The sequence below is a fragment of the Microchirus variegatus genome, assembly GCF_963457635.1.
Source record: "Microchirus variegatus genome assembly, chromosome: 13".
NCBI classification, from domain to species: Eukaryota; Metazoa; Chordata; class Actinopteri; order Pleuronectiformes; family Soleidae; genus Microchirus; species Microchirus variegatus.
This window is the reverse complement of record NC_139814.1, coordinates 13,459,765-13,487,512: the sequence shown is the minus strand read 5'-3', so window position 1 is coordinate 13,487,512 and position 27,748 is coordinate 13,459,765. Positions and strand designations below refer to the sequence as shown.

Sequence of the window (27,748 nt, the reverse complement as noted above, 5' to 3'; positions counted from 1 at the left end):
AGAGGGGGCATTATCATTTCTCATTCAACAAATAAGCTCAGCATAACAAAAGTGCACAGGTCCGTCCCTCTTTCTACACCTCATTGATGGGTCGGAAGTTGATGGATTTAGACGATGACAGGTAGAAGGACTGGGTTTTGCGGTTGCGATTGAGACGGGCTCGCTTGCTGGCCACGCACAAGCTGCGCCTGCTGGAGGAGATGATCTCTGTGATGAACTTTTTGCAGTCTATACACACCTCCATAGTGGCCCAGTCCTCCGTCAGCTCCTTGGGCAGCTCCAGTTCATCCTGTGACCAGCCATCTTTGCTGCTGCTACTACTACCATGTTTGGACAACCTGGAGGACAGAGAGAAGAAATGTACAACCAATCCACAAAAGCAGGACATTCGGACCTCACATCTATGGTAACATACTTCTTTACGCTCCGGCGTAGGCTGTGTCGGTTGTGTTCTGACCCAAACGGGTGCTTGTCAGAGTCTGCTGCGGCAGACGCTCCACTTGCCTCTTCTTTTGGCATCGCACCGGGGCCCAAAGAGTAGATGGGTAAGGTGCAATAAGGCTTAGATGGCAACCGCATCTGAAGAACAAAGACACACAAAATGATGAAACTCACTTATTGAGGATTAATAGATCAGAGTTTACATGGATCAGCTACCACGAATAAACACGTTTTTACAGAATGAGGTTTTATGCGTGTCCTACCTTCCTAGTGCACTGGGAACACACAGGCCTGGGAAAAACAAGAGTTAACCATTAAAGTTAGGGATTACTGCACAGCTGCTCTACTTTAGCTGAGAAGTTAGATAATTAAAAAAAAATACCTTTTGCAGAATTGGCAGGTGTATGACCAGGTAAAGAAGGAGAACCTCTTGGTCCGACATGAAAAGCAAAGCTGGAGATAAAAGTAGAAAAAACAAGATGCACTCAAAACAAATCAGAAAACTGGATAACATCACTGGTAGTTTTCTTTCCTTCGATCTTATTTTTTTTTATTTAGTCTTTTGTCAACAACAGTAACGGTGTCAACGTTAAGCATGACGCGTTTCCACGACGACTGACCGGAAAAAGACGCGTGCAACGTCATGTTTACGTGACTCACACTTGTTAAAGAGTCTCTAAAGTAACGCTAAAGTTTAAAGAACAGAGGCACACATACTCCGTACACAGGGACGCTGGTTATTTGTAGCGCTGCTCTTTTCATTTCATAAACAGACCGCTCCAGTTCGACTGTAGAAGCGCTAACGACGCTAAAAGGTGCTAACAGAGCTAACTGGTAAATGGTGCCTGGACTTCGGTGCAGCGGCACGTAAACATGACGTCACGCGGGTCTTTTTCCCATCAGTAGTCAAGGTTGACGGCGTATTAATGACCCTTAACGCCGTGCCCAGCACTAATTATAACCAAGTTATAAGTTATAAACAGTTAAGACAAACGGAGAGGGCTTAATATCCACTCCAGATTAAAGATAATAATATACAAGTTTAGACATGATAAGCATTATGTAAAATGTGTGTAGTGTGCGAGTAGAAGGGCTCGACCTCCTTGCCTGTTGTAACTCACTGCGTTAATAAAGCCATAACAGGGCTCCTACCTTTCCTTTCTTGAGAGCACTGTAGATGTCTTTGTACTGCTGAAACTTCTCCAGCTCAGCCTTGACCAGGACCTGTCTGATGTGCATCACCTCCTCCACCGTCAGAGCCAGACACTCCACTGGGTAGCAGAACTCCTCCTGGGAAAGAAAGATTAATCGGATCAGCAAAAACCCCTTCACAGATCAGAACACAGCTGCTGCCACAGACACCGACACCGTGTGAGTGCAGGTAGAACGAGCAAAAAAAAAAAAACAGCCAAGCCTGAAGTGAAAACATCAAACGTGCAGTGAGAGGGTGAGAACAGTCCATCCACATCAATGGATGCCTCCAATGACAACAAGACGGTGACAACAATCAGCATCCCAGTGATGTAATACACCCTTTATGTTGGTGGTCCACAGCTTTACTCAAATTACAAACAAACCATGTTTTCATTACAACTGAATTTCAGTCACATGGACCCCCAACATGCTTCAAGCTGGAGATTTGTGACAAAGTCAGAAAACTCTTTAAAGCATTTGTCCAGAAAGGAAAAATTGTTTGGGATTAACATTTCCCCCTCTAACTACGAGTGTTCTTCACTTTGCCACAGATCTCCACTTTATGACAATATTGACATGGTCACACTCAGCCAAGACACGCCTGTTGAATAATGGGTACACTGGGTTTTTGCATAGCTTCCTAATAAAACACAGTAATGAGAAGAGTCGATGATGGTAGAATTGGATTATTTTCAGTAGCAGTCACGTACCGTTCCCTGAGCACCGCTGGCAGCTTTCACCTGACCAGCACACACACACAGAGAAGCAGGACATTCAAATAGAAGCAGGATATTTCCACAAGCTAATTACACACAGCATTTAATACAAGAAATGACGTCAGTTACATCATCATGTGTGCAAAAAATGTGACATTTTAGAAGAAACCCACAAAGACAACCACAGAGGTTTCCTGCGGTCGTTTTAAACATGATTTCATAACCTCGTCTTCCCTGCGTGAGTTCATGCTGTTATTTAACTTTTGATCCATTTCATGCCTCATTAAGTACCAGGGAGTGTTCATGACTGAAAGATCATCTGACACGATCATTCTCAAAAAAAAAAGGACAAAAGTTCAAATATGCCAAACACCATCTCATTTCATTTCTCAGCTCTGACATGGATATCACAAATCACAGCTGGTGTCTAAAAATAGTACAGAAGTTAATTTGCACACATTCCTGCTAGTCATCCCAAAACTCTCCTGTGTGTGTGTCGTCCTAACCCTTAATGTTTCTACTGATGCATTTTTGCTTTTATAGCGGAACTAATGTTGGTTGGTGATGGACAGACAGCAGTTACCTTGGCATTAGGATCCGTCATTAGCTGCAGCGTTACACAAAACAGAAAGTGACTACAAGTACGTTTGTGAAGGACAGATGATGGTCGAGCAGTGTAAACACACATAAATAAGATATGTGTGATAAAAAAATAGTGTGACTAGATGAGCTCATCACCCTTGTACTGTCCTGGTAAGACTGATGCACATCACAAAACAGGAAAATAAAGATACACAAGTTCTGGTAAAAGAAAATACTTGGATACTGAATGTGGTACGAGATACGTTTTTTTCTGTGTGAAATAAGTGAATGTCCATGAGAACCGTCCGTTTCCGCCTTCTCCCTACATGACCACTTTCAGCTGGCTGTAACTTGGCACAGGGCCTCTGCCAATTCCGTCTAAAATGGTCTTTGCACAGCGGCCTGTCCTGTGGTTTCAATTACATGCATCAACCTTACTTTTGTGTCATACGACCAGCACAGAGCTTCTCAGAGAACTGGTGACCTCATGCCAAACAAATGACCAGTCACAGGACGGCAGCAATGTCAACAGAAACGTATTGTATGTCCAGTTTTGTTGGTAGATGTAGAGGCTTCATTCCTTGACATTATAAATATGTCAAGGAATATAAATATATGTCAAAGCATTACTTATGTATAAACTCCTACTTTACATTTGGTTAGACTTAAAGTAGACATATTATACCCCATAACTCCAAGTTCCCTGGTGTCTTAATGAACATGTCTGTGACATACTTTGGTCAAAATACCTTCAGGATGAAGCACCACAGCAGTTCAATCACTCTGCCAAAACAGCCCTGTTCAGAACGCTCTGTTTTGAGTGCCTGTCTCTTTAAATGCAAATGAGACACAGGAAACTACGTCAGTGTCACTGAGGCTCCGGCAGCTAACAGCAGTTAGCATTTGGAAAAGCCATCATTTGCCGACTCTAGCCGGCACATTGCCGTCATATATAAAATGTATCCACTGGACACGCAAATCCTCTGAGGCTGGAAGTTTGTGTAGAACTCTGTGCTGCACTGTGGAGCCAAGAACAGAACACTTCGCGGGCTCTTCCGGATACTATTGCCCTCGCCTGCACTCTCGTGTTTTTAGGGACAAAGTGTGGAAGTCAACATCGCGTGTTTTATCTCCTGTACTTCGACTGAGGCGGACCACAAAAACATGAGTGAGTTATCTTGCCTAATCATAGGGCCTCCAGAGACCCAATTATAAGCATTAAAATGATTAAAAAGTTGATTTTGAATAATGTGTCTCCTTTAAGAGTATGATATACCACCTTAGTTTTCCAACTTAACTCCAATGCCATAAAGAATTGCTCCAATAGTTAACGTACCAAAGACTTGGAGCTCTGTCTGGATGCAGGAACAAAAGGACGGACACTGGTGGGGGTCTCCTTCTCGATGGAGTGTCGCCTCTGTGGAGACTGATGCTTGTCTGTCTGAGGGGCAGCAGAGATGGGCAGGAACTTTGGACGAGCTGAAAAAAAAACACATGAAAAGATGACTAAAGAGCAATATGATATGATAACATGTTAAGAGTATAAGCAAGGTGACCATCGTACCCTTCTTCCCTGTAGCAGACTCGGGTGACGTGTCGTCCCTCAAAGACGTGGACATACTGGAGCTGCTCTGTGTGGACTCGTCCTGTTAGCCAGATTCAAAAGTATGTTCAATATTATAACAAGCGAGTAAGCTTTTGGAAAACTAAAGCAATACATTTAAAAAGCCAGCTGAAATAACTGCCACACCTTTAATGTACACATTTGGACATGGAAGCCAATCATGCGAGTAGTAATTATCACTTTTTAATATTTTCAAAACTGTGGTTGGGACAGTAAGCTGAACGTAAAACATTAGGGGAATAGTTATGATCTTACTTCAGATTCAGAGCTGTCCAGCTCAGCCAGTGCAGGCGCCTTGAGCAGCCTCTTCCTTTGGCCGAGCTGCTGCCCTGCACCTTGACCGGGTCCCGTGGAGATGCCAGCGGCCAGAGACTGGGTGCTGACGGCCAACTTCCTGGGCGCATCGGGAGTGTCTGTGGGTCAAAGACAGGACAGTTCGTCAAGACGGGAGATGATGGTCCTAAATATGAATTTGCTTTCATGCAAAAGCCAGACAACGATGAACCGTCTCCTCGTGAACAGCAGACAACCAATGCCTCCTGTGCACACTCATGATACCACACACAGCGCATGCTGAATTTCAACTCTCCATTTAAACTAAATGAAGCAAAGCAAACTCGGTACAAAGCAGATTAAACCGCCGTTTGCTTTTTAACCATGCTTCATTTGCATGTTTACCTGAGCTTCGGAACAAGTCTTGCGGGGTGCTGATGCTTTTTCCTGCACCTGTAGAGGAGTGAGGAGAACACAGCCTTCAGCAGGACCACACACACACACACTCACATTCATATTTGAAACCCCTTCACACCAAACTGGTAATCACGGGGAGGGAATGACGACAGTAACAAGCATCTGTCAAAGCAGGTGTGAACACTCGGTACGTTTACATGATGCTGAGGACAAATTGAAATGTGTCAACTGAAATCCTGCCAAATTTAATAAAGAGCAACACAACCTGATAATGGAGATGCCAGTCAAATTACGACTGCATGTTAGCTCTGTGCTTGCCGATATACAAATATGATAATAAATATATGTCGAAATCAAGACCGGTGACTGAATGTATGCGCCACCAGCTTTATGAATTTAATATTTTGAAATTGATGCATGATAGAAAACCTCAGAATTGCCTTATACAAAATTGTGCAACAACAAGCTGAAGGGAATAGAGCCAGATTGGATGTACATGGAAACGTACTGGTTGACACATGAATGCTTAGTTTGTGCACAGCTGCAAAGCACAAAGACGGGAGGTGAAGTGCCAGGGGAGCAGGGGAAGAAGATGAGCCACAGTAAAAAAAAAAAAAAATATATATATTATGTTCATCTGGATTACAGTACTACATCGAGACGATCGTCTGCCATTCAACGTTTCATCTGTAGAGGGCTGCTGGTATCTGCGTTACGCAACGCTCATATTCCACAGTGAGAGCAGATTAGGGTGACGAGCAGGGCAGACTGGCTCAACAGTTCTGCTTCATCACTTCACAATCATAGAATCAGCACTGTGAGCAGCTGTTTTAACACTGTTCAATTTAAACCACTCAAAATAAGTGAGCCATTCTCTTCTGAGGGGGATTATGTTTTGCCTTAAGGCAGAGCCTGACACCATATGATACACCAGTACAGCAATTCCACACCGTCTTACATTAGATTTTACTGTGCCATCCCTTCCTTACTTTGGGTAGAGAGGGTTTGTGTATAACATTCACTAAGTGACGGTAGTCGTACACACAAAATAAAAACACAAGAATGTGTGTGTTCAAAATCAGGGAGGAGCAAGTGCCCAACAGCTAAAAATAGCCTGGAATGAAAACACAAGGATTTACAATAGGAGCACAACAGGCGATGTTTAACTTTACCTGACGAGTCAAAACTGTAAGACGTGCTTAGAGGCCGCATGACTAACCGATAAACCAATGTACAAAAGGAAAAAAAAAATGGAAGGAAGGAAAAAGGAGAAAATTCAATGAGAAGGGACGAATGAAGGGTTAAGTTATTCAAGTTTTTAAATGGAATATTTCACATAAATAGACAAAATATTAACAGAGGTTCAGAGAACCAACCAGGCTGCTATATGTATGACTATATGTATGATTATCAGAGGCGATTGCTCTTTGACAGCAAAGGAAGCTCCGGTTCCTCCAAAATGTCATGAAATAAATGGTTATGTAATATGTACCGATTGTCACCCGACGAGATTTTCTTCTCGCACATTACCACAGCAGCACAGTGCATTAAAACCAGTAGAACCTCAGCTTCAATTGATATATTTGAGACGGAACATAATTTTTTATTATTGTAATTAGGGCAGTAAAGTCAAAGTCGACTGGTCGACTAATTGGTCGACACAAATTGCGATTGGTCGACTATTTTTTTTCCTTTATGGTGAATTTCATTAGGAGGAAAGTACCAAGTCTAATAGGGGTGTTTTAGAGCACCCCCTTGTTTTCCACTATTTTGGTTTAGTCCAGCCCAGTGGGTTTTTTTCGCTCCGTGGCTAATGTGAGAGAGACGGATTAGCGTTGCCATTAATTTGCCACGTGAATTTGCCAGCTTTTCATTTTAGGCTACAGCCTCCCTGTCACATCCATGTCAAAGACATCAGCAGCGTGGCAGCATATTTCAAAAGTAGATGATTGTAAAAAGTACAAAGCAAACTTTGCAAGCAACAAAAAATCTGAAATTCCAGGGCTTTAGTCAACCAAGAGTTTCTTTGGTTGATTACAGCCCTAATTGTAATTGTGGTGACCTTGACACTGATTGGATAAAAATGCATCAAAAACATCTCTTCCAGGGAAGCTCAGCTTCTCTGGGAGTCAATGGTCTCGTATTTAATAACTGGGCCAGCTTCCCCTGTATCACAGAGCAGCAACCGCCACTGGTCACTATACTGTATCTGTATGTGTTGGTTATTCAACAGCTGCTGCACATTTACCCCCTTAGCCCGTCAACAAAAGACGTCTTGTGCATGTGCCGTATGGTACCGACTGATTAAATGGCTGCTGCTTTTATCTGATTAAAGTCTTACGTGGCTTGAACCATAATCTACGTACATATACAAAAGCCTGTTATGTTCTGAAATGTACATATGCAGCATGACATAACAGTATTATATTAACAAATTAACAGTTAAGGTAAAACCAAGGGAATCGGACGTCCTGAGGGACATTTACCAGTAGATATTTCAGCAGCAAACCTGTAGCAAACAACCGAAGGTTTACAACAGCAGTCAAAGTCACCCTTGTTCAAACACTGTGACATTTCTGATGAAGTGAACAGATCAATGTATGAAGAAAGCTGTTAGAGTAATCATGATGGATGCACTTAAGAATGGTTAAGTCCTGCTTAATGGTTTTCACTCCTGTGTGGAGGTTCATAAAGTGTCGCCATGCAGTAAGTTAACAGCCGCACAATTAGAGCATTTCCTGAGATGGATAAAAAGGTTACGTTTGGTTGCTTTAACAAAGAGAACAATTATTTATATGGCTCACACTGGTGTCCACTCATATGTACAGGGTTTTATCATCTAAAAAGGGAATTTATTATGGATTGTAATTTGTATATATACTAGAACATCATCTCTGTGTCCTTGTCTCACCTAGACGGTTTCTGCGAATCATGTCCGGCGAGACCGGCCTCAGCTTCCTCTCAGCTTTAATGCCCTCAAGAAGTCGCTCATGGAGGCTCCTCGGTCGGGCAGGGTGGGGTTTCAGTTTCCGGGCCGCGGCCTGTCGCAACAACCACAGAAGTGAGCTCACAACACACACACACACAAACAATTTAGACCATTTAATATGGATAATGACTGTCACAGTTATCGGCAAGGCTGCCAAACTCCAATTTCAGATCAGTGCTGTATACATAATACCAGATAAACGAAATACAGAACCTTCTGATAATTTACTGGCAGCATGGTGTGCATTACTCACCGGGTTGAGAGGAGGTCGTGACCGGATGAATTCCAGAATGACTTCATGAGCGCTCTTCTTTAACCTTGGAGGGATGTCCCCATTCACCTGGAATTACATTTTATATATGATTATATATGATTTATGATGCATTTTGGACACAATCATGGTTGTTATGATCAGAGAAAATGGCAAAAAAAAAAAAGAAAAGAACTAATGGTCATAGTTATAATAATAATTAATTCCACACCATGACTTTTCGCAGCTTGTATCGTTTGGAGCGGATGTCGTCCATCAGCATTTCGTAGGGCGTGAGCTGGTATTCGATAGGCAGTGGGTTGTACTGACGTTCCTGAACCTTCTTCAACTTCACACCGTGTCGAAGATCTCGCATCACCTGCACCCAGAACCGTGCCTAGTGGGATTATAAAACACATGTGAATAAGTGGAACATAATGTTTTTAATGTTCAACAATAGTTGTCGTCGTTGACGTTCTCCTCACCCAATCTGCATTTTGCAGCTCATCGAGGTCTTTGATGGGTTCATCGCGCGTCCCACCTTCCATTCGCCGAAGGTTCTGGACACAAAAAAAAACAGGTGTTGGCTTCAATACAGTTTTAGTCAACACAACTTCCAGATTTACATAACACTTGGTGAACATGTGTGCCAAATTGAAAAGGATTCCCAAAGTTCTGTTTGTGAGACAGACAGTCACAAGTTTTTGTTTTTTTTATGTGATTTGTGATTTCACAGTGAACAAAACCAAAATCTACTCTGTTCATCTCTCAGTCCAACTGTTCATTCATACAAATATTAGATTAAATTCCCCTCAAGGCTTTCTTGGGATGTTGTGTTTACAAGAAAAGGACATGAGGCATAAAATGTGCATTTATGTCATAATGATACATGCTTTTTGTACAAGTGGTGCATTCATAGAACGGTCTGGAACTGCTTAAAGGTTCAATAGCAAACTGCCCATATCATCATAGCTGTCTGGTTAATGAACGGATGGATGTTTCAAACAGAACAGATGTTTAATTATATAGGACTAATTGTATCAGAGGCGAAAACAATAAGTTATTGGCCGATTAACGACTGCAGTTAACTTGCATTTGCTGAATCCTCGCTGCACAAGCAGATTACTCACAGATCGTGTATTGGTTACATGCATCCATCTACTTCACAGTTGGATGCATGCATCAAACCTGGACATGAAGACAAGCAAAGTGCTATGTGTATTTTAAAACACGTCGTGACACTATCCTTTCAGTTCACTTGTATTTGTTTTTAACTGAAGGCACGAGTGTGTGCTGAGGGAGGAGAGTGGTCACACAGACTGCATCTTCATATTGCATAAAAGTAGGGGTGGGACTCGCATGGTACCACATGATATGGTCCACAATACCAATAATATCACGATACAACAATTCAATGCATCGCAAGACAATCATATAGCGATAAATTTCGGTGGCGTCTAAATGGTGGAAAGAAAGTGTCCGTTACTAGATAAAAGTGCAGGATTTCCAAGTTTCCTTCATTCATTTGAAACGGTCAGGGACAGTTTAATTTGACCTCCTTAATTCGTTAATTAAAATATTGACGCGTCGACTATCGTGTTGTACGAGAAATTAAGACGATACATCACCAAAGCGATATTTTGTCCCACCCCTACATAAAAAGGTTTTTTTAATCACAAGTTCAGTTCAGAAAAATAGATAAACTGTAATATATGAGATTAAAAGTCCTTAATTTCAAATCTTATCACCAACCCTTGTGTTTCGGATGAAAAACTACTAATATCTTGTTCAATACAGAGTAGCATTGCCTTCACCTTACAACATTTTCTTCTGTTTTTGTAAGAGATAAACATATTTTCTTTCACATAAACTCTCAGGAGTTTCAGTGATTTACTGTATTAATGGGGAATCTACATAGAAATCTGACAGCGAAAGGTTTACTGACTATTTTACTAATATGTAGGCATGTGTGATGAGGGACAGTGAACATGGTAACCCATTAGCAGTTATTCAGTAACATTCAGTGCTACAGGAAGTAAAGAGGGGCCCCCACAGCCTGGCAGTCCCCTCCATAAGATGTAATAGTGTTACTCTTTAATTCAATAACGTGTTGCATAAGAACATCTGCATGAAGTCACAGCCAGTGTGCACATACTGTGAAGGTATGCTACGCAGACTAAGTCAGAGAGTGTCATGTGCAAAATAAACTGCAATTCAATCGGAGAAAACAGAAGCTGATTAGTAAGTGCACAGGAATTTCATTCGATGTCCATTTTGACTGCAAGAGTGAGGTGAAGCGTACACGTTCCCACAAGCTCAATATACTGTGTTTTTCATCAAAGTTTTTTATTAAAAACTATTTGCTTTATCAGTCAGTGCCACGATAAAGTTTAATAGATTCCCAAACGTACTATAGCTGAGCTATCTATATAATTAATATTAATATATGAATTAATCTTAGAAATTATTTTATTTATATATATAAATAAAATAATTTCAAAATGTTCAAAATAGCATCAACTTCGAGGTTTGCTACAAGCATTTTCTTTTTTTCAAAGTGCAATTCTGATTAGAAAACGATTAATTGTTCAGACCCGAGGGTCTCATGCATATTAAGACATTTCTTGAACCCATGTTGTGTTTCTGGAAAACTAGTAACAAAAAAGATCATATAGGGAAACTTGCATTATTTTTTGAAAGAAACTGCGATAGAAACACTGAACTGTAATATACGGGTTGGCTCACGTCGTCATTTTTTATGTTTTATAGCACAATCTTTGAAGTTATTTTAATTAGAAATAAAACAAGCCACCTCCAACACAGTTGGTTTATAGTCTGAAGGGCTTTATATATATATATATATATATATATATATATATATATATATATATATATATATATATATATAGGGAATTTCTAACTAATCATATTCCATTAATCAAACCTGCCAGTTAACTACCACACTGGCATGCACACAGAGACACTGTAACTACAGCCAAAAAGATCGTCAAATGTCCTGGACTAAAGGTCAGACAAGGGCACCTCCACAGTCTCGGTTCTTTTGGTTCATTGCAGCTTTGTGGGCTGTTTTGTTGTTGTTGTACAACTTCTGGGCACTGCTCGAGTCAGCATTGTCTCTTCCCAGCAACAGAAGTGTTATTGGCAAAACAGATCCCGATTCAACGGTTTAAAATGCTGCTACACAGTAAATCTATGTATCAAAGAAGAGTGGTAAATCCATGCCGGACAAGAGCGTTTGGTACTTTCTCACATTTTTCCCTTCTCTTTTGGTTTCACCGGGGTGAGGAGGTTGCTGTTTAAGTCATGACCAACGTTGAGAATGTGGATGAGGGACAATTATTAAAAGTGAATGTTTAAATTCCAATATATTCTGAATATGTGAAGAGGGATGACATTAAATTGTATAATTTGCTACGGTAAGATGACAGATTCTGGACTCCGTTACCTCCTTAGCACTCTTGATCTTTTCCAGAAAGGTGCACAGTTCCCTGGACTCGGCGTAGAGAGCGCGGCACACAGCCTGGTAATGACTGGGAGCGTCTGAAGGGCTCGGCAGGTGGGAAGAACATAGCTGTGAAGAAAAAGGAAAGGTTCCTCTTAATATGCAAATTCCATTCAACACATAAAATGACTTAATGACTTGATGACCAAACCACCATTATGTACCACATTACATACAGATTTAGGCTGTGTCCAACTTTTATTTAGTCCCTTAATTAATCATGGGTGAGTTTGGGCATAACATACAATCTACCTGATGACAGATTGCAAATAACAGAACATAATCAAGGTATCACAAGGAAAATATTTCTGTTAAACGACTGCATCGACTTTCTTGTACACAAAAAGTGAAAGTATGAGTAAGGCCAGTGACATATTGCACCATTGCTTTTAAATCAGGTGCTCCAACAATGTGCATGACCACACCTATTCTTTTTTTAGTAGTAGTTTAGGAGTATCTATTTAACCGGGGAAATCATGACTGAAAACTAAAAAAAGAGGTCCCTTAATGGTGTCACTAGGGGACAACAACAAAGTCGAACAGCTCTAGGTTTTTGTTGTGTGAACCTGATTGTCCAGTCGCCTCATCTTCCAATCTGACCCTTGTTGTTTGACTGATTGTAATGATAGTTAAAAAAAAACTAAAAACAACCTGACTGCCACCATAATGGATGGCCTGTCAAATTATCTCCTGTGAAAACAAAGGAATAAACCAGATGAATGACATATTTTTGTGTTCACCTGATGGGCTTGGCAAGTCACAGGCATGTCTGACTCAGTAAAAGTGTCGTCTTCCTTGTCACTACAGGGCAAATATACAGGTTAAATAACACCCGAGTAGTACTTACTCAGGTGGGTATTTAGGGTTTATGTTTAAAGTATCGCTGAATCTGTGCTTTCCACTGTTTCTACTAAACACTACGATTGTTATCAACAATAAAATATTTATTATAAGAAAGGGAGGCTAAAGTGAAGGTAAGCAACAAGGTGTGCAACAAGGTGTGCAACATAATTGTTTTCAAACTGACAAATTACATTTGTTGAGTGGTTAACAATTAAAAGTGTTGACGATAATCCAAACCATAACCATAGTTTGACAGTACTGGTAAAAAGGATGTTGAAGGATTATTCACGGTTCTCATTTCACTTCCTTTAACAACAGAATGATTCAGCGCATTCACTATCTAACTATTCCTGTCTTAGTGACATTCTTCACCAGCAATTCCTGTCAACTCTGGTGTGCTTCACGACCCAACCTACAAGGCCTGAAAGATCAGCGGGGAAAGAGGTCACTCAAGAAAGTGTTGTTGTCTAATCCGTCAACATCACACCAACATATTGCAGTTTAAAGCCAGTGGAAACATTGTTGGGGGAATTAAGAGCCAGGCCAGACATGTATATTTATGTTCTACACCAGGTTTATTATATAGAGGGAACAGGCTGTGAAAGTTTCTAAGCCTATTCCCCAAATACCAGCGTGTTTACTTTACACAGTTATAATTACCGGTCCCTTTTTCTGAAGATTCTTGGGGAATTAAACGGCCTCCATCGGGGGAATTAGTTCAGAGCCGGAGCGATAATGACATATGGACAAACTGCTGCTCTGTTGACAGACTTGATGTGAGAATGTAGGGAACGACAAAAATAAATAACCTACCAAGATAAGATCTCGATAGTTGCGTATTCTGACGACCGTGCAGTTGGTGGTGGCAGATACAAGCTCCTCTTCCTCCTCCTCCTCACACTCGTCCTCCTCTTCAGTAGCCTCGTAGCCCTCGTCGGGACAGGGGTCGCTGACGCTTTTATCGTGGTTGGTCATCATGTCAATCAGGCGTTCCAGCGGCGGGCTGAGTTCACGCTCCTCGTTTTCTTTAAGACCGTAGTCCAGAGCTTTGTAGATCATGACGCCAAGCGAGTCGATAACCTGTGGGGAACAAACAAATGTGATATACATTTTATTTTCTTGGATTCAGATATTTCATTCAACATAGAACTTATTTTCTTAAAGGAGACATATTATACTCTATTTCATAAAGTTAACCTAGTTCGCTGGTGTCCTAATGAACATGTCTGTGACATGCTTTGGTCAAAATACCTTAAGGATGAAGCACCACAGCAGTTCAATCACTCTGCCAAAACAGTCCTGTTCAGAACGCTCATTTTTTAGTGCCTGTCTCTTTAAATGCAAATGGGACACGGGAAACTACAGCGTCACTGAGGCTGCGGCAGCTAACAGCAGTTAGCATTTGGAAAGCCATCATTTGCCGACTATAGCCGGCACATTGCTGTCATATATGAAATGATGACACGTAAATCATCTGAGGCTGGAAGTTTGTGTAGAACTCTGTGCTGCACTGTGCACCAAGAATAGAACACTTCGCAGACTTCTGCTCTTCCGGATACAATTGCCCTCGCCTGTACTCTCGCGGTTTTTAGGGACAAAGCAGAGCTCTGCAAGAGAACAATTCCAATTTGCAAAATGTGACGTCACATTTCGTGCAGAAGTCAACATCACAAGTTTTCTCTCCTGTACTTGGACTGAGGCAGACCACAAAAACATGAGCAGGTCATCTTTCTTCACACTTTGCCTACTCACAGGACCTCCAAAGTCCCAAATATAAGTATTAAGATGATTAAAATGTAGATTTTGCATAATTTGTCTCCTTTAAGTTTGATATTAAAAGTTTTTAATATATTGTAGCTATAATTCATCTGAAGTCAACTGCAAATAATTTCGCCCTGTGGAGAGGGACCATCATTTCTGTACATGCTCTCAGCTCCTGCTGATCAATAATTGACTGTGCTCTGGCACATCATCATAGAACAAATCTAATTTCAATGCAACCCCCGAACAAGTTGGATAAGCAACTCTTATTTTACACTAAAAGTTAATTCAACTAAATTAGACAAGAAGATGGTTCATCATGTCCCCAAAACAAGGTCACAACATTCCTCCAAACAGCACAGTTAATAATATAATCCAAGGATGATTTTATTAATTTAATAAACAATTCACTTCATTAATCACAGCCTCTTCCAGCTCATCCTAACGTCTCAAACTTCCACTGGACGACTACAAGACAAAGGTGTTCTTTCACAGCAGCACATCCAGTGTCCTCTCCTGACTCAATCTGACCACTGCTCCCCCCCCCCAAAAAAAAAACACAGCACAATGGACATCTTCTGGACAGGGCAAATGAACTAAATGTTCCCACACAGCTGACTCGAAGAAGAGCTACACGTAACAGTCATTTTATTCGTGGTTACAAATGTGATCGCCTTTCAAACCTCGGGAAAGGAAGAAATCTTAAAAAGTCTCGTTTTGGCCACAGAACAAAGACATTCAGTTTACGGTCAAAGAACAATAAAGGAACCAGAAGGTTTTCATACTTGAGCTAAACTGAGTGATTATACTAATTGACTAATAATCAGTTGTAGTTGTAGCCCTACTTCTTGAATGTTCTTGGGCGGTCAATCCTGAGGTTAACTACAGTAAACTAGGCTAAATTCTTCCTCGAGTTTGTTCGCTTTGTCACGTATTTTCAGTGTGTCACTCTGGCCAAAACATCGATACAAAAGGTCCACATCTCGTACCGTGACACAGTTTGAGAACCATGGTCCTAGGCAATAGTCAGGTTTAAAGGTCTTGCAATGATGATGAGTGACAGCACAGTGGTTCCAGTGCATGACATGGCAACGCTGCAGCTCAAAGCTATTTAAAGTTAATGCAGTAAACGGCTGCATACCATGACTCATTTAGTGCACTGTACGTTCTGATACAGAAAGGAATGGAGCACTATTGTTACAAAATAAGGGAGGCGACCAAAAACAACATGACGTGGGTTAAGCTGGTGTCGATTGGCATGGTTGTGCTTTGGGTTTGGTGCTTGGCTGTTGAGCCTGGGAGTGTTGTACAATAGAGAAAATGAGAGAGGGTGTCAACAGGACACATTTAAGTTCAATTAAAAATGTTAAAATATATATTACAGCATCACCCCATCAGTGCTTAAAAGCATCCAGAAGTTATTTTACGCAATGATAGATGCTATATCTGAGCAAAGATCAGTTGTGTTATTTTACGCCGTTCACATTTATCAACATCATCTCTGTGTGCAGTTGATAATCCTGTGCCAGGGCTAAAATAAATATTCTTTTCCTTAACGTCTTATTATGTAAGCTCATAATCCACCTATAGGACGACATGCACTACAATGCATACAGATGGTACAGCGTGTTTGAGTGACAGACAGTACCATGGGGTCCTATGTGTGGAAAGTACTCAGAACCATGGCAAATATTGGTTACTTTACACTTATCATGAGTTGTATTATTGATTACATGACTCAAATACAATGGGTTAGACACCCTGGAGCATAAATAATAGCTTTTGCCAAATACACACTAAAAAACTGGATTAACCACAGCATCTCAACAGCTGTGTGGCTTCATGCAGTTCCTTCTATTACAGAAAAAAAAGAAGCTGTGGGCACTTTTAATCAGAAGGTATGAGGAATAGGCGTCTAAAACAGGAAGGAGGGAAAACTGTTCAATTTAATTATGCATCATAATCTCATACAAAGACTTGTGACTCAGAGTCATTTGTAAAGGATGAAGTAGGCGGGGAACCAGTTTGTGGATACACAGTTTGGTTAAGACGTGCAGAAAACCCACTGCTGGGTTTCAGCACCTGGAATTGAACCACCAACTAAAACTGAACTCCACCTAGGAGAAGGTGGGAGCTCGTCACAGCGGGAGGAAACAAAAACACATGATTCCATCGGTGGCAGACTTAGCCGACCACAGGTAGTCCCAAAAACACACACACATTTTCAAATGCGTGGAAAGGAAATGCAGAGGGAAGAGTCATGAGGGTGTCAAGAGGAGAAACTGAGCTTCAGCGCTGAAGTGGGCTGAAGTATAAATAAGGGTAAACAGGCTGGATGTGATCATGTTTCAACATTCTAGTTCCATTCAGACTTTAACTCCAGGCTCCCGCTCTCTCTCACTACACTGATGCATGATATCATGTGGTTTTCCAACAATGACTCGTTTCATACTAGAGAATCTCCAGTGAAGACGAGTGTCATCATTTAGATGATGAATATGAAAACTATTTTTCTTTTACTCATGAATCACAATCTCATGAAGGAATGGATGTGGTGAGGTCATATCTTCATCATAGCGGAGCTAGTTTCCCAATAAGCCCAAATTAACCAATAGATATGACAGTGAAACTTCAATAGTGGACAGTACAGATCAAAATGGAGATAAATCATTCATGTCTAAACTAACCATCAGGACATGGAGAAAATAAGTACTGCCAAATATCCAGTATAAAAACTTATAGTCACTTTAGTGCAGAATCCTGTTCTTGTTTAACATTTCAACTGGTCTGACATAATATTTGGCTAAGACTTAACACGTTCATACTCTAGTGAGCAGTTGTGACCCGAGGCATCGCTGTGGACACCCGAGTTCACAAAGCAGACAGATAAGCAGTCTGCTTCTGTAGTAGAGCAAAGCCACCACGACAGACGGTTACATAACCAGAGCTAAATCTAGAGGTTTTTTCACTGCCAGAGTTGATGCTTTGCCTTCTACAGTCTGCAGCATCACTATTCTGTCACACTCGGGGCAGAACTAAGGCTGCAACTAATGATTATTTTCTGGATTCATCAAGTAATGAAAGGATTGTTGTAAAGGGCTGTATAAATAAAGTACATTTACATTTACATTTACAAGTAAGTGTTTGTTCCATAAAATGTCAGATAACCATTGTTTTTGAAAACCTGGAAATGATGATCTTAAGTTTCTTCTTTTGCCCATAAAGCAAAATGATTCAATTTGAATGACTTATTTGTCATATGGAGCAAAAGAAAACAGAAATCAGATATCATAGAACATAAGGCTGTTCCTTCATAGGTCTTCATGGTCAAAGATTGTCAAGTTGGCTTTGAGTCACTTAAACTGGAAAGTGCTGACACCGCCATAGATGGAAATTGATGCCATCTTTCCTAACCATCAGTGTGACAAAATCTGAGAGATGTGCTTAAGAACTATGTACACAAAATAATTGTTATGTGCCAGAGAGTTATTGTTTAACAGATTGTCAAGTGAATGACAAAAGCATGCATCAAAAATCTAATCTAGTTCCTTCTAAAACATTTTGAGTCATAATCATATAGCTATGACATAAATATCACATTCACCATTTTCTGACCTACTATAAATATCTGTGGTTTTTATAGCTTTATAAGCTTGGCATTTTTTTAAATCTGTCAAGGATATAACTCAAATATTTTAGACTGCTAAAACTCCATTCCTTTGGCTTTGAAGTTGCTGTGAAAATGTCTATATGAGCCGAAATATCAGAGACCGAATTACAAGCTGTATTGGTGCTTTTAAGTAATGCAATGTCATGATCGATTACGATAAAAAAAAAAGAGAGCAACAGAGAAAGTTCACTGGTACATACAGGAAATCAAATGATGTGTCAGTGTCAATCCAGGCGTCTTTGTCTGAACCTCTCAAAGAAATCCGTCCATAACTCGATAAAAATATTAATTTCCTATCGTCTCCAAATGAGCAGTCTGACAAAACTGATGACATTAAATTACTGTTGAAGGGTGATTGGCATGATTGGCATTCAGCCCCAACACACTCATGCAACATGAATTCATCCACTTACTCATTGTTAACATGCAAATATATGCAAAAAGCACCGCAACTTAGTTTGAATCAAACGTATACAAATATGCAAGTGCTCAGCTAGGTACACATGTAAGCGACCAACTGCTTGTTAAAGCCAACGTCTAAACAGCCAATCACGTGGCAGCAACTGGATGGATTGTAGGCATGTAAACATGGTCAAGATGACCTGGTGACGTTCAAACCAAGTAACAGAATGGGACACGACTATTGGAGCAAGACGGGAAGGGTTTACAGAGAATGATCCAGAGCAGTTCTCTGGCTAAATATGTCAAACCTTGAAGCTACAGCAGGAGGAGACCACGCCTGCAGCCGCTTTGTTGTGTTAACTGTGGACCTCATAAAAAGGTCAGTGTGTGTATATCCAACAGATCTGATAAGACAATCCTGAGCCTGAATTAGGAAATTTACCTTAAAAGCCAGTTATGCGAGTGAATAATGCTTTACATTTAGGAGATAACTCTATAATGGATTAACATTATTATCTGATCAACTCAACTCAACAAGAACGGAAACACGGTTCGTTAGATTCAGGGCGCTTTCACACCTACAGTTCGATTGTTTTGGTCAGAAAAATGTTACAATGTAGCAAACAGACAGTGGGTATGATTTGCTTTCACATATGCAGAGTTCTAAACGAATCAAAATAGACCACGAAGACCATCGGCACCGGAACCGGATTAACCCCCAGTTTCCACCGGGCAGAACATAAGCGTGCGAATATGGCTGGCTCGCGCAGCTGTAATGCGCCGGTGGGGATTGAAGTGGCAGAGAACGGCGTAAAACCTCGCCGATGAGGTTCCGAGGGGCTGATGCGCCCGGTGTAAATGCAGGGTTATCCCGCATCTCATACCCATAATGCATTAAACTAGACCGTTTCGTCCCATTTGGTTTGGTTGCTTTCACACCAGAGGAACCGTACCAAAGTAGGGCAGATAAAGCGGTCCGAGCCCACCACTTCAGGCAGGTCTCGGACCGGTTGATTTGGTGCGCACCAAGGGACCCAGACAACATTCACACCTACGCAAACAAACTGAACCACACCAAATTTGGTGCTGTGGGTGTGAAAGCACCCCTATTTTAGTTTGAGCATGGCGTTAGTAAACAAACCATCATCTCACCCAAAAGTGAGCAATAGGTTCTAAGCAGATCTATCAAACTGGAAAAGCTGTAAAAACAGCGAATCATACATTGATTTTAGACCGAGGACAGAGAGTCTGTTGCAGCCAAGAGACGAGCTAAAATAAATAATTTTCCTGTCAGAAATAATCACGGGCAGGGAAACGATGACAGTCGGCAACAAGGGGAAAGTGCACCCTTCAATTAAGAAATAAATCTGTCAGTGTTTGCCATCACCGACAATAATTCTAACACTTCTTCTGTGGTGTAACAGAAGAAAAGAAAAACAAATGATTAGCTTCAAAAAACTCAAGTGGGTAGAGATATGAGATGTGTGTAGTGTAAGCAATTTGTGTTCCTCACAAGACCCAAGACTTCACGAGGCCTCCGATTACAAGCCAGCGGCTCTGATCTCGCAAGACTGGTTTTCCACTAAAAAGACAGTAGGGGGGAGAGGGAAGACGCCATTCAACATCACAATGCCCCCAAAGCTGTTAAAGTAGGGCAAAAATATCATATAGTTCTGCTTCAACAGTGTTGAGCACTCACACAGGTGACGAGTCATTACTTCCAACGAGGAAGTTAGGCTTTTATGACTGCCGATGAGCGAGATTACTCAAAAACCACAGAACCGACTTTATTATATTATGTAAATGGGTGTGACATGACCCAGGGAAGAATCCATTACATGCAGTGTACATGGATGAACCTGGGCCTGGGAGCCTGGGATCTTCCTGCACTTTTTGATAGACTTTTAAATCAAAGAGGTCTATTGTCAAAGACTTTAACATGTTGCAAACATGAAAAGCTCTTTCATAAACATATGCTTAAAGACATAAAACAAAGTTAAGTGTTGGTGTTTGCATTATTCAAAATTTTGACGCCAATATTTTCACTTTTACTGCAAATGAATATCAGCTCCAAATATCGGTTATCGGCCTCCTCTACTACTAATAATGGGTATCGGCCCTGAAAAAACCATATCGGTCTATTTATACTATATAAAAACACAACGGTTGTACAAATGGGTGTGCTTAAGGTTTGGCCGCATGGATCTTTTCTGTGGGGCGTTTGATAATCGGGCCAAAGCACAAACCATTAGGCAAGACTTTATTTCAAAAACACAAACAAGGCCAAACACACCCTGCTCAGGAGCAGCGCCACAATACACGTCACTATGTGATGAGCAATCCAGTAAAACATGGTGGTGAATGCAGGTTAATGGCGAAGACGACGGCACATTGGTTATATATTTTCGCAGGTTAAGATTCACTGGAGAGCAGCGTCTGAGAGGTCACGGTTCAGCCATGAGATTTGGTTTGTGATCCAAACGTCAGCTGATGGAGGAATTCCAATTCCAACTCAGTCATGCAGACACACGCATGTCTGAGATCACATGAACCACGCTAACAAACACGAAGGAAGATCCGACTGGGCTGTGTGTAATTAGCCTGTGTACACAGCAGAAACTTCTCCTCCCTTCATTACACAATGCACCTTGCTAGACCAAACACACAGTTCACATACAACCTTTTACATGTTTGTGGTGCTGATCTTTCAGTGTAGAATGATTTTTTTTTTCTTTTTAAAACACACTCGTGAATGAAAAAGAGCAGAACAACAAAGACATGCTTTCTTTTAAGTGCTCTCCTCTGCATTAGGGTGCAGCTCACACCAACAAACCACAGAACAAAGTCGAGAGTGCCATGCGTGCAAAGCTCACTCCCACTGTGTTTAGTGTCTCACAGGTCAGGGCTCAAGCTTCAAGGAAAAAAGCACATGAAAGGGACGCCGTGAGAGCCAGAGAAAATGGTTTTTCAGGATTGACGGGACGTGATCGAAATTCATGCATTTTGTATTTTGTGTCGTCACATAAAAGGAAATGTGGAACAGGGCTCTCTAGACTATACTTTGTTGAATTTTAAAAGGTCCCATTTGATGCAAAATTCTTGTCTCCACAGTGCAGCACAGAGTTCTACACAAACTTCCAGCCTCAGAGGATTCATTTGTCCAGTGGATACATATTACATATTATATATGAAGGCAATGTGCCTGCTAGAGCCTGCAAATTATCACTTTTCCAAATGCTATCTGCTGTTAGCTACCAGTAGCCTCTGTGGCTGATGTCATTTCCTGTCCGTTAAGTTTCGTTTTACTTTTTCCGCAAGCCGAAAACGTCCATTACTTTTCTCTGACCCCCACATACCGTATAGTTATGACTTATACCAACAGAGGGTAAAACATCAAAAAGCATCAGAGGAGGAGACTGCCTCTACAGCCATGAAGCCACTGCTTGTGGGTCACAACTTTTCAAATGTGTGCTGAAACCGAAGTGTCCTCCATGACAAAGCCATTATTAACTGGTGGACAGCAAACGCACCAGTTTTCCAAAAAGGTAAGTCAGATTATATCCGTGTCTCCCGCAAGCAGCTTTTTCAAGCAACAGCCTAATATTTACTTTGAGCGAGTTCAAACTGTGGTCATTTATGTTAAATATAGACGTCTTTCATTTGTTTGTCAGGTCTAGGGTGGAGTACATCTTTGGAGTCGACTCCCTTGCATTACAAAATGCTTTCCTAAAGGCCACACCAGTCTAATTGCTCACCTATAGCTTCAATGGCGAGCAAGCCGTGATAACCGTTTAACTGTTCGGTCTCCGTTTATCCAGGAAATAATGCTTTACACTCAAGACTCAAAAGATAAGATTATAAATAACCATAGTTACCATCAGCAAAGCGATTTACGCTGCCTGAGTGTAAAAGAAGCCATTGAGCTGTTGAACAGTAACAGCTTGAGAAATGGTCAGTTCACTTGATGATGCACTTGCACTTTAGCCTTGCACTAACCCATCCTTGAGTTCACATCCGATTGGTTTACTCTTGTTGTGTTTGTGTATTTTGCCCTAAATAAATTACTTGAATTAATTAAACAAAACCAGTGTATTCCGTCTTAGGTGTTGCTGCTGGACCCGAGTTAATAGAAAACTTGCAAAAACAGCATTAACTGAGAGGCAGCAGTCATTTTCCAGAATGGAAAAACTCACCTCCAATGACGTGGGCGCCGCTTTGTATTCATCTGTAATGAGAGAACAGAGAGAGGAGAATGTTATTCACACTTATTAACACTGAAGATGGTTATTAGTCGGGCGAGCAGTTATTTGTTCCAGTCAATCAAAAAGGGCACAAACGCACACACCTATGAAATATTCACGCATATGCATTGCACAAGAATGAAGACACCAGATAACGCTCACACAGTAAACAGAACATGAAACATTTAACTGCTCGTGCTCCGAGAGAGAGAGAGAGAACGACTTAACTAAACCAGAGGAGATGAATGTGCATGATCACAGCTCTGCAGATGGTGAAAGTAGAGTGAATAAATCGTGTTTTCTTTGCAATCCAAAGTAATCTGGAGTAACAGTTTTTATAAGATTGTTATCGTACATACTTAGGGCTTTTATTGACTGATAAACATTTCACGCAAGTAACTACTTTTATTCTAGTTTTTATTCGACACGCCAAGTATTTATGAGCAATACTGATATGAACAAAAGACAAGTGTCGGGAACGGCAACGTTAAGGGGTGAAAGTGCAATCAGAGCAGTATAACTACAGACCTTCACACAAGTCCACAGTGTAAGAGATGAGGTCATCCTAAATAAATAAGAAACACACCGATGTGGTCTGCTATTTAAAAAAAAACAAAACACACACACACACACACACACACCGACAGGAGGTGCTTGTTTTCATGAAGTCACAGAAACACAGGGAAAAACAGTCTTCTACCAACAGTCAACTGGGAAACACTAGCTCCTCTGTTTGCCCCAGCAAAGGAGAGGCAGCTTGGCAAAGGCCCTCGTCTCTCTCACACAGAGCATAATCTGGATCAGTTTGCCGTCTTTTAATAAGTAAAAGTAGAAAATGGTTCATCTTTTAGCAATTAAACGAAGAAGCTTCATCCTTGCCTTAAACCATTCAGGGAGCTAATTTACCAATTCAAGTGTATGAATATGATTCCAGTTAAAATACTTCTTGCATCAAATAGTCAAGAAGGGGGAAAAACCCTGGGAAAAAAAAGGGCAGGGATGAATCATTGGGGTAAACAAGCTTCATCATTCAGATTCAACACATGGAGTGGGAGCTGGAACGACAGCCGTGCTTCGTGTGAACTCATCTGACTGCAGATCAGTTCGATTTAGAATCAAATCAAGTGTCAAGCAAGACTGCTCATTAGCAGGATTCTCTCGGCAATAAATCACAACAATAAACTCGTCCTTGTTTGCCAAGACGGCTGCAAACAACTTTTTTTTCTTTTTTTTTTTAATTGCAATGCAACGTGGAGCTCGGTGTTGTGGTCTAAGCGCTGGCCAACCCATGACACCTTTATCCTGACTCATACATAGGCTGTGTGAGCATTGATTTTCTACATGGATAGAAGCCTCTGCGCTACTGGAGGCCAGGAGAGGGTCAAGCTGTCCCAAAATTACCTCAACAAATCTAGGAGGAACAGCAAAGGATTCCGTCCATAATCTCTAATCTCATCTGCAGTTACACTAAAGCTTCACATCAGCTTCTTTTTTTTTTCCCTCCCTATTTTTGGCTACACAGCAACACAGTAAGCAGTACTGACACAGTGTGTTTATATACACTCATGTGTGGCTAATAGTTTCCCAGGAGACAGCGACGTACATTAACTCAGTTGCTTTGTTGACAGAAGTACATCATTTTCCCCACACCCAACAGACATTCCTGGAATGCAAATTGCAAAAGTACGAGGCTCCGAGACGCAGTACAAGGCGCTCTACATCACGTCTGATGATTCCCTAATTTTCATCTTTGATGATTCCCTAATTATCATGTTCGATAATTACCGGATATCCATTACATCACACAGAGTTCTATATTGGTTTCCAGATGTGAGTCTGTACAGTATTCTATACCATGTAGGCTGTGACTTCCAGAGTATTGACTGCTTTCAGCTTGAAAACATGCAAAATAAGACACTATCAACATGACAATGATGTAAATTGATCTTGAAATATTTCAGCTCTGATACAAATGTGAAACACAAACACGCAACAAAACACATGCAGCAGGTTCATCTTGATCTTTGACTGTGCAGTAGATTCATTAAAACTATTTGCACTTCCTTGTTTTCCCACACACGCGCCTCAGGTGCAAGTGTCTCATGTGTCAAACATCCTGCTCAGAACTACGGAATCACCGAGCGTCCACTCGCCTTACACTCACCTGTGCCTTGTACACATGACTCAAATAATTTAGCGTTTAATCACAATGAGTAACCTGTGATTTTGACGTGCTCTGCATCACGTGGTTCATCGTTTACCGAAGCTAACCCTGCAGGAGCATAACTTCAAACACATACCCTGAGCGACAATAGCGAATGAGCCCTGCATGACTGACACGATATCAAGTATGTTTTCCATACATGTACGACGTATCACATTCTCTTTGCAGGAACCGGTTATCCCAGTATTTAGAAGTAGAGATGGGGACGATATACGCAATTACAGCATCGCAATAATAGTTTCTAGAAATAAGCAGATCATGGTGAATTCCCGTGGGCAAAATCATTACATGCAATGTTGGTCATTTGAAAAGGTTATTTAGCTAGCCAGCATACAGTCGAAGCGGTTTATTTTGAAGTGCCACAAGGGGGAGCAAACACCCCGGGATGTATGGCCTTTTTCTACTATGGTCTAAGCTCGCCTCAACTAGCCACAGCACAGGTTGGTTTTCCACTACAAAAAAAAAGTACCTACTCAATGTGGGCAGAGTCATCACTGCACAGCATGTGCATAAAACTGCCCTGACTTCGTTTTGCACGCTAAATCATGAACCATATTAATTTTTCCTTATGATCCAGTGATTTTGGCCAGTATCGACCGATATTCAGTATCGTATTCACTCATCCATCTAATTGTGCATTGTAACCATTTTGTGTGTGTCCTATCAAACCCTATATATTAGGGATGCACAAAGTTATTGTCACGATATCGGTATCAGATATAGGCTTTAAAGTGTATTATCTGATATATCAGCAAACACACCATGAGCTGAACAGTGGCAGGGCTAAACGATTATGAATAAATATCTAATTTTGACAGGAATTGCAATTGTGACATCAGAGGGAATGGTCATATGGTTTAATATGACTATTCTCATTCTCTCTTACTGCGTGATATTTGTGCAGATCTGTGAAAACATTGTTATCGGCCCAAGCACTCCCAATTAATATCAGCATATCAGATATCGGCAAAAAGTTAAATATCGTGCATCTCGATTTTCTCAGTTGACATATTAATTGGCTGTGTAGCCTATAAAAAATGTAAAACCTAAAGGTGATGGAGGCAAATAAATACATTTACCGTCGTAGAGGAGCAAGGAAAACAAAACGTTAGAACATAAGGGCGATTGGCGATTAATTAGCTAATCGACTGGTTGATGAACATATCGCTCATATCATTTAGTGTTTCTGGAGCTCTTAGAGCAAAGCGATGATTAATGTATGATGCATTAGCAACGACCGCAGCAGACATCTGTAAACAAGATCACCACATGGCTGGAAGCAGAAAACCACAACAATATGGCCTCTTTGTGAGGATGCTCCACTCGTTCAGGCCTGCGTGTGACGCGAGGGGAAAAACGCCTGGTAAGTGACAGACTGTGGACCTGGTGTCGTGTTTACCCAGAGACAGACACACGCCTCTGTGAGGACCAGGCCGTGTTACCTGTGCTCTCATCAAAGCGCAGTCCCACAGTCCCGTCCCTCCCGATCCTCACGTCCCCGGGTCCTTCAATCCTCCGCACACAAGCGCCGGCATATTTAGAGTTTTTCCTCCGGTGTGTCTGCGCCAGTGTCCGACAGCACTGATAGCAGACTGCCCACGCCTGCTCCTCGTTTATCGGCTGGCTGTACAGAGTCAAGATTTCTTCCAGGGAGACGTCCTCCGCGGCTCCGTCACCACCACCACCACCACCACCGCAATCCATGCTCAAATCGACGACTAAATCCCGAAGAATGGAAGGTGAAGTCCGCATCCCGTCCTCAGTGCCGGGTCGCTTTGCCATCCTCACACTGTTATACCCGCATACCTTGCAGGAAACACGACAGAATGAAGTAGTCTGTGGACGGTTTTAACGTTAACGTCTCCTCCTTGATGCTCCGCGGTTCTTCAGTGTTTTCTGTGAGAGCGAAGAGCAACAACGGTTAACAGCGACTGAGAGAGAGCTGTGCGCCGCGTGGTCTCAGTGTCCGCCGGTTTACACGCTTCTCATCCAGGATAATCAACGTCAACGAGCTTCAGGTGTGTCGTTCACGGCCCATCGAAAAGAACAAAACTAATACTAGAGAAAAGCAAATAACTGTTATTTAATGATTATTTATTCATATTTATCTATGTAAATGTACACTTTTTTGTTCTTCGAAACACGAAAAATACTATACAAGTCATTACAGAGCTGATAAGTCACTAAAATAAGTTAATTTTATATGGTTAGTTTTAGTTAGGTTTTTTTAGTAGTTAATCATTATTTAATGCATTATTTTTCATACAAAATACATAAATTAATCTTTTTTTTCTTCATAAAGGTATCTTTAGCCATTAGGTACCTAATCAGCCATTAGGTGTTTTTATACTTTAATGTTATTCTTGTATTTACTTGTTTCATATTTTGTTGTTGTTTTTTGACTATGTGTCTTGTACATGTGACTGATCTGACAATAAAGTTAACTTTGAATGCACTGATTTCTAAATATCATAGTAGTAATAGTAGTAGAATTATTATATTTTCTTTTGATTATTTTTATTATTATTATTATTATTATTATTATTATTATTATTATTATTATATACATTTATTGATTTTCTCCTCTACTGTTAACGC

At 41.0% G+C, this 27,748-nt stretch overlaps 2 protein-coding genes across 2 annotated transcripts in view; one reads left to right on the top strand and one right to left on the bottom strand.

The window, feature by feature from the left end:
• tinagl1 (tubulointerstitial nephritis antigen-like 1) overlaps positions 1–1,833 on the top strand; it is a 516,891-nt gene extending 515,058 nt beyond the window's left edge. Inside the window, exon 13 of the transcript XR_014592993.1 lies at positions 1,823–1,833. The gene's annotated coding sequence lies outside the window, so the exon portion shown is untranslated. The remainder of the gene's footprint in view (positions 1–1,822) is intronic.
• spire1a (spire-type actin nucleation factor 1a) lies at positions 70–26,932 on the bottom strand (the record flags this gene model as incomplete). Its single annotated transcript, XM_083899804.1, has 20 exons — positions 70–338; positions 416–579; positions 705–732; positions 824–894; positions 1,594–1,731; positions 2,346–2,375; positions 2,935–2,958; positions 4,270–4,412; positions 4,498–4,579; positions 4,813–4,970; positions 5,236–5,283; positions 6,420–6,461; positions 8,159–8,288; positions 8,490–8,576; positions 8,719–8,883; positions 8,972–9,046; positions 11,953–12,078; positions 13,666–13,932; positions 22,879–22,910; positions 26,593–26,932. The coding sequence occupies 20 exons, from the start codon at positions 26,930–26,932 to the stop codon at positions 74–76; spliced, it is 2,415 nt and encodes an 804-aa protein (XP_083755930.1). The 3' UTR covers positions 70–73.
• Positions 26,933–27,748: the final 816 nt, after the last annotated feature.